Source organism: Plectropomus leopardus, chromosome 10, assembly GCF_008729295.1.
Source record: "Plectropomus leopardus isolate mb chromosome 10, YSFRI_Pleo_2.0, whole genome shotgun sequence".
Lineage (NCBI taxonomy): Eukaryota > Metazoa > Chordata > Actinopteri > Perciformes > Serranidae > Plectropomus > Plectropomus leopardus.
Window position 1 is genome coordinate 11,549,191 of NC_056472.1, and position 14,001 is coordinate 11,563,191.

At 38.9% G+C, this 14,001-nt stretch overlaps 1 protein-coding gene across 1 annotated transcript; it reads right to left on the minus strand.

Moving 5' to 3' along the window:
• Positions 1-12,423: 12,423 nt before the first annotated feature.
• LOC121948993 (olfactory receptor 6N2-like) lies at positions 12,424-13,359 on the minus strand. Its single transcript, XM_042494577.1, has one exon. It carries the CDS (start codon positions 13,354-13,356, stop codon positions 12,424-12,426), a length of 933 nt encoding a protein of 310 aa, XP_042350511.1. The 5' UTR covers positions 13,357-13,359.
• Between the last annotated feature and the right edge of the window lie 642 nt (positions 13,360-14,001).

Sequence of the window (14,001 nt, forward strand, 5' to 3'; positions counted from 1 at the left end):
AAAAAGACAAGCGTGATTTGTGGGGCAGGGGCAGCTGAACTCACACAAAACATGTTTAATCCATTTCCTCCCTCCCATCTTCTCTCATCCATCAACACAGCCATCTTTGCAGAGGCACATTTACATTCGCCGGTCATTGTGACACATCCACAAATTTCATTGAGTATGAAGTCACAGGTGTGACCAAATGTAAAGACTGTAAACTGAAAATATGTACATAAGGTAAATGATGAATGTCACATTCACTCCTAGAAATTGTAGAGATGTACGTAGCTGTTCTTTTGCAGTAGACCTTTTGAATGACACATTGACCAACTGTCCATCAAACATCTTGGGGACACATTGGAAACAGAGTCACAAGACATGTGACTGGATGTGGAGAGACTGTATAAATATGTACATAATGTAAATGATGAGTATGATGTTCACTTTTAGAAATGGCAGAGATGCTCTTCTGTTCTTTTGCAATAGTTCGTTTGAAGGACGGGCCACGCGTTCAGGCTACAACCAAATGTAACACTGATGGAAAAGCTACAGCAGAAGAGGATTTGAACTGAGCTGGCCTCCAGGGTGCAGTATACGAAATGATCTGCAAAGGTTATACCTGACACAAGCTCGCCTTTTCAGGTTTGGAGCTGCGAATACCTTCAGCGATGCCTCTCTTCTAATTAAAGCCACAGACAGAAGGCTGATGATGCTTACAAAGCATTTTTTTTCAAGTTTGTAATTAATCATGGTTTCTTACTGTAGTCAGTTACTTTTTGCATGATGTGCACTATTGCACAGTCACTGAATCGAGTTAATTCTGACTCAGGGACTCTTACAGACTGGCAATGCAGCAGCTGTGGCATTAACTCTGAATTTGAATCTGAATAAAAAGGCTTTCTGAGGAAGCTGAAAAAGTGTCATTCTTGCTTTTGTTAACGTTACTTTTCAGATATCTTCTCAAGAGCCCTTGAAAACTTGGTTCCAAACATGTTTTTCTAAATAATATAAAATATTCTAAATAAGCAACCATCAAAACTAATTTTAAAGGGAAAAAATTCCACTGGTAATATTTATCAAGGGTTTAGAGTTGAAAACTTGTTAAACTGTTTTAACTGGTCAAATTTTCTGCTCTGATTGGTGGATATACATGACTTCAACTTTTTCCAACTGAGCCCTCTTACCCTAAAGCTGTGGGAAGAGCAGAAATAGAGAAATTGCCCATGTCAATTAATAAAAACTACCAGCTTTGACAGATTATTATGTAATCAACAGTATATCACTTAAAATAAGAGGCTCATTGAAAAATGAATAAATTAAACACACTGACCTCAGACCCTGGCGATAAATGTAATGGTTAACTTAGTGTCACTGTTCAAAAGTTGTTCTCTGATTGTGCTTATACGTGTGATATCTCCCCTTACAGAGATTATATGAGTGGTTGGGTCGGCTAGACTTTGACCGCTTATCAGACAGGAAGCCGAGTCAAACATTAAAGTGCAGGTTGACCATGGGGACCGACAATGTGGTTTTTCAAAAAGCATTTGACAGGATAAAAGATGGAAGAAAGAGTTTCAGTGGGCTGCAAAGCACAGACACGAAAAGGTATGCAGTTGAATTATATTTGCACTTCAACTTTTAACACTTTATTGAGAATAAAATAAATTATTTCGCATGTAGCATTGAGCTTTACAACAGTTATGTGACTTTATGGTTGTCAGAGTAGAGCAATCAAAAACACAGACATGAGTAAGCAATCTGCCAGCAAGGTCTTTGTGGTCGCTGTCCTGGAGCTTCAAATGATCCTCCTCAGCAGACAGAGTATCATGTTCAATTTTTCTGAATATTTTAAGGACTGCGCTGGTTAAAGATTGAAAAACTGAGCTTGACAACGACTGTTTTCAGGGTCCAGAATGAACTTTCCATTCCCTTCAACTTCATTGAAAAGTTATATCAAAATCCTTCTATTTCTTCTTTCATTTCAGTTCTACTTTTGCGTCTGATATAAATTACGATATGATGACATGTTTGCACTGCTGCTGATTAATTTTGTCATCTTCCAGGGGACAAACACTGTCCTCAGGAGCTGCGGATTGTCCTTCTTGGCCACGACTGGCTGGAGAAGAGTTTGACAGGAAACACCATCCTGGGCCGACAGATGTTTGACACCAGTAGAGATGTGAAGATGTGTGTTAGGAGACAGGGTGTTCTTGATGATGGCCGTACAGTTATTGTGGTCAACAGCCCTGAAAGGTGGATCCACTACTCCGTTCGAGACCCCGGCCTGGTGAATGACAACATGGCAGCCTGCATGACCATGTGCCTGCCAGGACCTCACACCTTCCTCATGGTCATACCCATCAGCCCTCACAGAGGCAGGGAGTGGACAGTTGAAGGACCTCTTGAGCTGCTTAATGAGACGGTGTGGAGAAACATGATATTAATATTCACCAGATGTGAGAGACTGAGAGGCTCGTCCATTGAGGACTACGCTGCAAGACACAGGTTTCTGAAAGCAGTTTTGGGGAGGTGTGGACATAGATACCACCTTTTAGACACGAGCATTTGGGGAGAAGATGATGATGCTCAGATTGAAGAACTTTTGAAGAAGATTGATGCAATGATTGCAAGGAAGAAAAACGCAGGTGGAGATGGTTATGTGGCTGCAAACGTAGAAGTCTCTAGAATAACTGGGAGGGAAAGGAAAAAAGTGGAAAAGAGGGCGATTCTGAGACGAATGAATGTGCAAATAACCAGAAGCACACTCAGATCTTTAATGGGTAAGTATTCTTTAATTAGTCGATATTTTTATGACACTGGATTGAATGTGTGATGTGAAAGCAGTCACTTGTAGTGTTGAACCCAACAAAGAATTATCACCTATCACTGTGGTTCCCCTCAGAGGTTTTTAGCTTCTTTCAGCCTGTTGTTCTGGTTTTCTGCAAATTGACTGTTCTTGTTCACTCTCACTGCTTTCATAATGTAGCTGTTGGCCATAATAGGTTAGTGTTTTAAACAAATAAGGTAGCTGCAAAATTTAGCAGTTTGAGAGCTAAATATTTCCATCTGTAGTTGGTAGAGACCAAAATGTGAGCTAAAAGGAGAGTGAATATTTGCCCACAGGTCTCAGTCAATGTGAATGTCATTCTCTGCTCAGGACACCATTACACCGCTATATCTTTACATTGCAAATAGCTGTTTGCTGCGATATTAATGCTCTGAGTATGTGAGTGTAGCGTTTACTGCTTGAGTTTGCTGTCCTCAGATTGCAAGTTCACATGGAACTTTGCAGCTGAAGACTAATTTTGATTAAATAATTTTATGGTTCTACCAAGGAATATTAAATAGCTAAAGTTTCTTTAAAAAAAGCTTTCCTTTTTGAAAGAGTTTAGGTACACTTTTCCTAACAGATTTCTACATTATTGTCATTTAAATTGTCAAATATATCCAAATATGAAATTATTCCAAGTTAATATTGTTGCTTAAATTCTGCATGTTATTTAAAATCCAGGAGAGTTGCCTCCGATCTCAATGCTTCGAGTTCTCATCATGGGGCAAAAGCAGGTTGGGAAGAGCTCAGCTGGAAACACCATACTGGGGGAGGAAGTATTTCCTGCTGGACATCCAACATCGCAGTGCTCTGAGAGACGGGGTTACGCTGACCAAAAGCAAGTCACTGTGGTTGATACTCCTGGCTGGCATGGCAGATACTGTTCAGAGGACACTCCACAGGAAGTGCAACAGCAGATTACCCACAGTGCATCTCTGTGTTCCCCAATTCCTCATGCTGTCCTGGTGGTCGTACGCAGTGATGAGACTTTCACTGAAACGGACCGGTTGAAAACGGAGGAACACTTAAACTTGCTTGGACCTTGGGGGTGGACTCGAGCCATCACACTGTTCACTTGGGGAGACAAACTGGGAGTCACCCCCATTGAGGAGCACATTGAGAGGTGGCCTGCCCTTCAGTGGTTGGTGGACAAATGTGGAAATAGATACCATGTTTTTGATAACTTAAACAAGGTTGGAGACGTTCAGGTTAGAGAACTGCTGGCAATGATTGAGGAAACTGAGGTGGGTAATGATAACGTACACTTGTTGCGTAGTTTTATGACACTCCAAGAAAATAACAAGAAGCTGGATCAAATCTCCAAAAAGAAAGCAAGACGGCTCAAGAAGGCAAGAGGGGACAATGATCTGCTGAGGCGAACAGTTGAAGAGAAGGAGAGGATAGTATTGGACATGATTAAAACAGCTCAAGAGAAAGATGAGGACACTGACGCTCTGGAGGCAGCGAGGGAGGGGAGGAATAAAGACTATGACGAGATTGGCAGAAGATTAATGGAGGCCGAGAGGGAGAACAGCCAGCTCAAGCAAGTCATTATAGGGAAAGACAGAGTCATAACAAGCTTGAGTGAAAAATGTGCTGCGAAAGATGATGTCATTAAAGCTACAAAGCAAAGCATTGAGGTGGAAAAGGTAGAGCTGGAGGAAAGAGTGAAGGAACAAGAGCGAGAGACGGCAGCCTTGAAGAAAAAGTGTGAGAAGAAAGATGAAGAGCTGGATCAAATGATGATCAATCACAAAAGAGAAGCCAAAGATCTTAAACAGACAATAGCACAGCTGAAGAGAGAAAATGAGGATACAAAGAGGGTGTTGAAGGCCACAATCGAAGGGATGCAGAGGCACTACCAGAAAAAAGAACCCAAAAATGAGATGAACACTGTGCACTTCAACAAAAGTGACAAGAAAACAATGACTGGCCTCAAATCATTGGAGGATCTTGGCCAACAACACAAATGGGCATTTACGGTGCCATTCAGCCACCATGGAGAAGCTGTTAAGCCCAGTGAGTAAAACTCAACCCTGCAGATCCTTAGTGAAATGAGTCTGATGTAGTTATTTGAGGCCTTGTCCACATGTACACAGGTATATATGAAAATGTTGCTTTTTCTATGTTTTTAGGTCTTTTCAACACGCAAAACTGTGTTTTAGGTCACTTTAAACAGATCTCTTGTGAAACTCTGCCAGGTTGAAGATTTTCAGAAACTGTTTTTTGTGTTGACATGGAAACAGGGAGAACAGAGTTTTTGGCTTGTAATGTCAGAGTGTGCACAGTTCATTGAGGCGACATTTTGTGCAATGGTGGACACGACCAAAATTGTGCTGACTCTCTCCTTACACCTTACTCTTCTATCATATTGAGAAATGGCGGCATTAGAATGCGCTACAGAGGTCACTGATCCAGGTAGCCTTTCAGTAATAGCGTTTTTTTTCAGGTTTCCGACTGGCCAACTTCTTTGTCTTCTTGTCTGTACGTGCATCCATTCCATTTTTGTGACTGCGATATCTCAAGAACTTCTTGATGGAAATTCAAATTTGGCACAAACGTTCAGGTGGACTCAATGATAAACTGATTAGATCCTGGTGGTCAAAAGTTAAGATCATTGTTACCTCACAACACATATTCTTGGCTATAACTCTGGAATTCACCCACTCGATATAACAATACATAAATGTCTAAAAGGATAAAATGATGAAGTAATAACATTTTATATCCAAAAGGTCAAAGGTCAGCTTCACTGTGACATCATAACATTCTGCAAAAATACTTATCTGGCTGTTATTCATTACTCAGGAACAAAATGAGAGATATTTGATCAGATACTGAATCAAATATGTAGTAGTAGCTTTTCCATCAGTGCCCACCTTGAAAGTGTGCTTAAATCAGCATCCATGTATTCACAGACATACAAAGTTGTAATTCTAGTTAATAACAATGCTATGTGACTTCTTCTGCCTGAGTAAATGTCACTAATGTTTTTTAGTTGCAGAGACAGAACAGAAAGGTCTGGTAGTGTTGGATGATGACAACATGTTACATGAGAAGGTGAGTGAGATGAACATTGCTGCAAAAACAAATGATAAGCCCAAACAGATATATCTTGGTTGATAACTGTATCAGAGGAGGATTGCAAAACAAGTGATCTCTGTAAAAATTCTTTAAGATTTTGCCACAAAGCCAAACTTTGTTAATGTCAACTGGAGAAATTATTTTTGTTAAGCCAGTTGAGTTACCACCAACTAAACCATATTGATAAGCCTGGGTGTTCAGTATAGTTTCCTCCCTCTACACATAACAAAGATTCATGTTTTGAGGAGTGTGAATGTACTCAGCAAACGTCATGACCCATGACAGACAGTGTTACATTACTTCATGCAGAGCTGGAAAGTCTGATCCAACTGTTTTGCCACAGAGAATGTCAGTACCTTATATATTCACAGCTCATTACACTCATTAGTCACTGAAGCATTTTGCCAAGAACGAGAGACCTGCAGTTGGCACTAGTGTCATAATCAGGGTTTGTCTGTCCTTGGGGTGGGTCCCAAGTCTTGGAAACACATACTTTTTGCAAATATAAGATAATTGGTTGACTGAATACAGTCAGACAGCTTGCGATATAAACATAAGGACATATTTTAATCAGCTGTGAGATTGAGCGCTTGATATTGCTGAAAGTTGGGATGGTAACCAGGTATATTAATAGAGTGATTCTTTTTGGGTCCACAGAGTGAGACTGCAGACCAAGTGGGGCAACTTGAGATTGACTGGACTCCGTCGTGGCTGAGGGCTGGAGGCACTGCGCTGGGAGCCGCAGTTGGGGCCCTTGCTGGCTCCTCCAGGGTGGCTACAGGGTTAAGTACCAGGTCAGCTGTTGGGGCTGCAGCTGGGGCCCTGCTGGGCAGCTTATTGGTCCAAGGAGCCGGGCTTCAGCATACTGGGACAACTCCAGGTGGGCCCGCACATCGGAGGGCCAGTAGATCAACAAAAAATCCATAAAGAATTATCCAGCTCTCTCTTTTGTCTTTATGTACCCTCTGTGTGTGTCTGTCCTCCAGGGTGCACATTAGAGTAGCATCATGTGTTCCAGGACGGGGCTCATTGGCCAATGAAAACCAAGTTATTTAAACTTGTGCTAACATCATAGGCTCTGTAGCCTGTTTGGTCGCTACTGTTGCAGCTGTGAAACAGTGGATAAAGGAAAAAGGTAATGACTGAAATAACCCAGTACCAAGTAGGAGCATGCTGGACCGTCTTGACTCCCTGCCGGATCAGCAAACTTTGTGTTGTTGCCAGCTCCACAGCAGCTCTCCTCCTGGCAAACACTTCAAACTCTGTCCAGTAAGGAGGAGCTAACACAACAGCAAACAACACAGAGGATAGTTGGTTACTGTTTGTGAACATACTCGCCAGCAAAAGTGAAAGCCACACCCAGATTCACTCTTGATCACTGGGTCTCTACCTTTTTATTATGACTTCAGCACTGTGCGGGTACATGCCCATAAACACAGAAAATATGGAATAAATAATAAAATACAGGTAGAGTCTCTGCAGAAAAATACACCGTCACTCACTTCTATTGGGTTATAAGTGATGATTCAGATTCAGAGGCAGGAAACTTTATTGTCTGTCAACAAATAATCGTCTTAGGCGTAGTTCAACATACATCATACTTTACAAAACAAACTGAGAAAATAAACATACAGCATGTGTTCCTAAAAACAGAATAAATACCTACTACAAATAATTTAGACAGAATAAAAATTACAATATTCTACTATGTGCAGAGTGGCATAGTGTTTATGTAGATGTGTTGTGCATTACCATTTAGTTGAAGATGTTTATAGCAGTGGGAATGAAGGCTGTAATAAGTGTTTTTCTTGGTCAAGGGGACTTTATAACATCTGTTTTGTATTTTGGAAAATCCTTTATAGTAGTATATTTTTAACTTTACTGATTTGTGTGAAATCTGCAGTGACACTCCACAAAATCCCTGGTACTGTATATATCAGGGATAAAAGACAATTCACTGTCCAGACACACTTCCCAAGTTTAAATCTTTTTAGTAATTTAAATACTTTAAAGTTAATATGTAGATGGTTGAAAACAGCTGACTTAAGAAATAATTAAGTAAACTCTGTCTTCATAGAAGGCATTGCATAATAACAACAACAACAACAACAACAACAACAACAACAACTCCAACAACAATAATAATAATAATAATAATAATAATAATAATAATAATAATAATAATAATAATAATAATAATTTTGCATTTATTTCAATTCATGTCATCGCCATGTAATTTCAGTCACTAAACCACTACTACGCTACGTCACTAGATGGCGCATCACACTTGGTGCTTTTGGATAACACTTCCGGCAACACAGACTGTGTTGACTTCCTCATAATACATCCATGGATGTGCCGGATAGGGTTTTGGGGTTTTCCGGCCAGTTGGGCTGCTTTGGGTTGCAATGTGCAGGGAAATTGAGCTCGGGCTCGAATTTGGGCTGGTTTTACATGTATATATATATATATATATATATATATATATATATATATATATATATATAAATTATTATATATATAAGATAAAATAAAATTATTATTATAAGAAAAATAAATTATACACACACACACACACAAAATAAATACGAAAATTATTATTATTATAAGAAAAATACATTATATTACACACACACACAAATTTGTTTGATTTATACTCCATTCTTGTGAGAAGCAGCTGGGTTTTTGCGATCCGCCAATAATCAAGAGAAGAAGAAACAGCTGGGGTTGACAACGTCACCCTAACGTGACCTCTGACCTCATAGCGCCTGCGCTGGAGGTATCGACGCAGTGTGCTGTGGTAGTGAAATTTTGGCGGTAGCAAGTTAGCCAGTGTGGCAAAGTGTGTTTTTCATCATGCCAAAGTGGGGAAATACGAGAAAGCATACTGAAAGCGATGTGAAAGGGACCCTTTATATTTCTACAAAGTACCTTCCCGATGTTCAGCTGTGTCCTGCAGCAGCCAGTTCAATTTGCAAACCGACGACCTGTTCTGCATTTAAAGGTAAGACCTCGCAGCACACACCAGCCTGTCTGACTTAAAACCTAGTAATTATAATATAATTCATTGCATATGTAATGAATAATCGGAAATATTTAAAATAATTAAAATCTGCCTTGTAAAAGTGCATTTTCTCTGTGCGTGTGCTTGCACTGTATGCACTCTGTGTGTTTACGCTTGTGCAAAGAGGAGCGTAAATTGGGGCATAAATTGGAGCATAAATCTGAATTTATGCAAAGTTACCCCACTTAAGGTTAAAGTTTATTGTATTATTTGTTGAAATGATACTGAGTTGTAAAAAGATACCAGCTGCCTTATAAACAAATATGATGAAGATGATCTCATTGTACAGCTTCAGTCCAGAGTTTGGCAGGAATGCACCTTAAAAAGCTGCTTTGCTGTGGTAGTTGGCTGCTGCAGGTTGCTTGTTGCTTTAGGGGTTATTATGCATGCCTCAGCTGCAGGCCTTCGTTGCTTTTAAGTATGATACAGAAATTATTAGGGTGGTCAAAATGACGTTGCTTTACCGATTAAATGTTTTGTGCGGTTTTGTGCTTTGGGGCGGTTTTTGAACATGTTTTGGGCTGGAAACCATCAGCTGTGCGGTGTGTGATTTGTTTGCTTCTGTGAACTGAGATCTTGATCGGTTGGCTAACTTGCTAATGCAAGCGGGCCTGTGTAGCGTGTAACAGTGTGTGTGTAAAACTAACTCAAAACGACAGAGAAACCTGTGAAGTTACCAAGCAGAATTAGGCATTTGATTCTATAATGCAGGTTTTGTGCAAGACGTTATTTTCTGATTATTTTCTGCAGCCAAACAGACGTATATGTGGTTTCTGGCTTAGGTCTGAAATGTTTAATAAACAGAATGGTGGTGCACTTGTGTAAAAGACATTCATTCAAACCTTTATTTAAGACTCTTGAGAAATCATTGAGGGAGTGCTTCATTTTCAATGATGCCGAATGTGAACAAGACATTTCAAACATTCAACAAGCGATCAAATAACAGTTTAAAAAGAGACAGGATCATATCAAACAACAAACGGTAATAGCAACGTAAGTAGCTAAAAAACAATAGAAATACAGCAAAAACAAACATGGTGAGGTGTAGAATTATAATTAAACACGTCTACACTAACTTAAATCAAGATCTGAAATACAGCATTTGAATGACCGTAATGATGGAAGTGTCCAAGTTTACAGTAAGTCCCTTTGCAGACTCTTCCCTGTATAAGGTGCACTTTAAGAGGATTACATTTTTCCTACTTCAGTTCTGATTTGGGGAATGTGAAGTAACAAGCTATTGTGCGACAGAGTACCCAGATTATGTGAGCTCAGACTCCGAGTCAAGAATGTGCTGGGATAAGCATGGCAGCACACCTTCCCCATGGATACAAAAACAACTATATCATTTCTTAACTACTGTTCCTGCAGAAAATGTATGTCTATGGTATTTCTTTCATCAGACTGGAGACAAACAGGACATGTCAAAGTGGCATCAGTAAATGTGAGACACATAATGCACAAGGACCCCCAGTATTCACTGAAGCAATGACGTTAACATTATGAAGAGTAGCAGTAAACTCGCTGACGGTGTAAACCATAAAGTAGACCACTGTGTCCTGAACAGGCACAATATAAACACTGACAAAAGGTGACATTTGCATTTTGGGACACAAAACAGCAAACTTAACTGCAAACTAAAAAAAACTCAGTCCAGATTTAGAAAGTGGGCATCGCTACAATACTTAGGCTAAGTGATCTCAGCAACAAAGTTGTTTTTGAAAGGCTAAACACCATCAAATATGGATTGAAGCATAACATTTCGTCAGGTAAAAACATGTGAATTTTGTAAATGATTTAATCTGTTTTTTTGGGTTTTTTTTCCATTAAATGAATTTGGACATAACCTTGCTTGGAAATGTTTAGCATTTTTTTTGGCATCCTCTATCAGCTTGAACAGTCATATGGTGCTATTAGCTAAAAAGCAGATAAGCAGATTTTTAAGCATTTAAGCATTTTTGTGTTTATATCTGGGGTATTTATTTAGTTTGGGAAACCCCACAACTATAGAAAGCATAAGCTCAAGTTGGCTGGCAGACTCTGAAGGGACTAGAAAACGTGTCTGTTGCTAGGTCATTACCAAGGTTCGACCTATTTTCTGCATTAGTAAACAAGGTTTCATTACATATTCTAGACTTGCCTAATTGTTTTCCAGTTATTAGCCAGACTCCGTTTATTTAAATAAAAAAACTTGAAAATTCACTCTTGTTAAGTACTGTAATGGTAAATCTAGAATACAAACATTAAAATAACGTTATGATACTATTACTTCCACGGTCAAACTAACATGTTACAATTACTATAACTGTAAATTATTATTTGATTTTTTTGTACATGATTTGCAATTTTGAATCTTTATCTCTGAATGAACATGTAAATTAACAGGTGAAATAATGTTTACTGCTCTAGCTTGATGCTGTTAAATGGCCATGTTATATAAAGTGGAGACTGAAGGTAAGGCCATTAGTTTAGAACAAATGTTTTATACCTGATGTTTTGACGGCAGCACAGAAAAATCATTCCTCCTGTCATGAAGTGAATGCAAGCACAACATGTGAGTCTCATCTCCTTTATATGACAGTGTGTTTGCTGCTAACTAAGGTACCCTTAGGCCTGAGGCTGGGAATAAATGCAGTCACAAGTCAGAGCCTTTATCCCTCTGTTGTTAATTCAAATACTGTTTATTGAAAAGCTGCAAGCTGTACTTGTGGCTGTGCAAAGGTTTTGCGCCCAAAAAAGATTTCAGACATTCTGAGCCATTGCTGACAGACAAAAAGCAGTCAGGTGCACACACACACACACACACACACACACACACACACACACACACACATTGTTGTTTTGTTGTTTAGCCACAGTTGATATAAAATATGCAGTTGCATGCTTTTAAACATGACCTCTCAATATGTGGAACAGTTAGAAAAGCATTCGTCAACTTAAAAAATTATGCAACAACTCCAAAAGCAGCTGGTTGATTTGCAAATGATTAGATATTTTAAAAGCCCAAAACCTGCAAATAGCATTCAATTTTACTGGCACATATGAGCTAAAAGAATATAGTGGAGGAGTGTTTTTTAAGTAAAACTACAGTATTGTTTTCTCCAACAAATAATGTGATAGGGCAAAGGTTAAAAATGCATATTGTATTTGCAATGAAGTTGCACAGTTAGAGGGCTTTGGAATAATGAATTTTTAAAAATTTGGACACAAAAGATAAATGCATTGTGATACTTTCCATCATGACATGTATGTCATATAACATAGCTCACAGAAACGGTCAAATCAGACATCAACAGAAATTTACTGGGAATAATAAAATAAACACTGGTTATTTTATACCTCTTTTAATGTCACATAAATGTTCTGAATCAATGAGAAAATGTTTTAGAAAAAAAGATGGTATAACACCTGTTCAAGCATGGAAGAGCTGAGAGGAGGATCTCTCGCCTTGATTACTTTATCACTTCGACACTTTATTTTTTTTCCCCAAAAAAACAAGAATTCTGCTTCTAATTGCGGTTAATGTTAATCCATACACCAGCGGGGTTATAACAGGAGGAATTAAAAGAAATTCTACTGCCATGAAGTTCTGAAGACTCTGTGATAATATTCTTGAGCCAAATCGTGCGTACATTAAATCAAAAAGCACTGCAGTGGCAAAATTAAATAAAGAGACCAAATGTGGCATACATGTTTGCATAAACTTCTTCCTTCCTTGCGTGGACGTTAGGCATTTTTTGACCAGGTATATATAAGACCACACAAGAAAGAAAAAATGGAAAATGTAAATAATAATGTTAAAATATGAAATGCTCATATTTGTCAAAGGGGTTGAGCAAGCTAGTTTAGCAATTAGTGAGTTTGAGCAGTAAAGTTTAGGGATGTGTGAGCCACATAACTTTAATTGGAATATTGTCATTGTGTTAGCAAGCATGCAAAAAAGAGGTAAGAGCCAAAAGAAGGCAACTAACAGAGATATCCTCTGTGTAGTCATCACAGAGTGGTACATCAGAGGTTGACATATAGCCACATATCTGTCATAAGCCATCACAGCTAGAATAGATAAGTCAGCTCCACATGACGAGTATATCACATAACTCTGCAAAAGACATGCAGCATAAGAGATGACGTGAGTGTCAGACACAAGGTCTGTGAGGAATTTGGGGAAAAAGCCTGCTGTGCCATAAAGTCCATTAATACACAGATTACACAGGAAAATATACATAGGCTCATGAAGTTTTCGGTCCACAGTGATGGTTATGATGAGAACAACATTTGCAATCCAAATGATCGAGTAACACAGTAACGTGAGAACAAAGAGAATGATTCTGTGTTGCACTGTGTAATTTAATCCTGAAAGCCTAAAAAATGTAAGTACAGAATCATTATCCATTAAGCTACGTCAGCTGGCACAGTTTCATTCATTGAAATCTACAGTAGTAATAATTCAAACCTCACAATCTGCAGATGATACAGTGTGACTTCACAGAGACATCTTTGACGTACATGTTCCTGAGTTACTGTTTGGGCAGCGAGCATCCTGTGCCTGTGAGTGCCTCTGACTGCACCAGTGTGTGTTCCTGTGTTTAAATCAGATCTCTCTGATGACTCAACACAAACTGGGATTTCAAGCAACAGAGGTTCAAGACAAGTCACTAAAATACAGTTTGTTTGAGTTGACATTAGGAGGCCATGTGTGTGTGTGTGTATATATATAAATATATATCTATATCTATATCTATATATATCTATCTATATGTGTGTGTGTGTGTGTGTGTGTGCGTGCGCGCGTGTGCGCGCGTGAGTGAGTGAGTGTGTGTGTGTGTGTGTGTGTGTGTGTGCGCTCGCGCGTGAGTGTGTGTGTGTGTGCGCTCGTGTGTGTGTGTGTGTGTGTGTGTGTGTGTGTATATAAATATATATCTATATCTTATATATCTATCTATATGTGTGTGTGTGTGTGTGTGTGTGTATATATATATATATATACACATATATTTTATGTGTATAAAAATTAAGAATTTCTATGGTTTATAGTGAT

What these genes read in the sequence shown, in the direction of transcription:
- LOC121948993 (XM_042494577.1), bottom strand. Translation starts at nt 13,356, where the DNA reads ATGGATAATGATTCTGTACTTACATTTTTTAGGCTTTCAGGATTAAAT.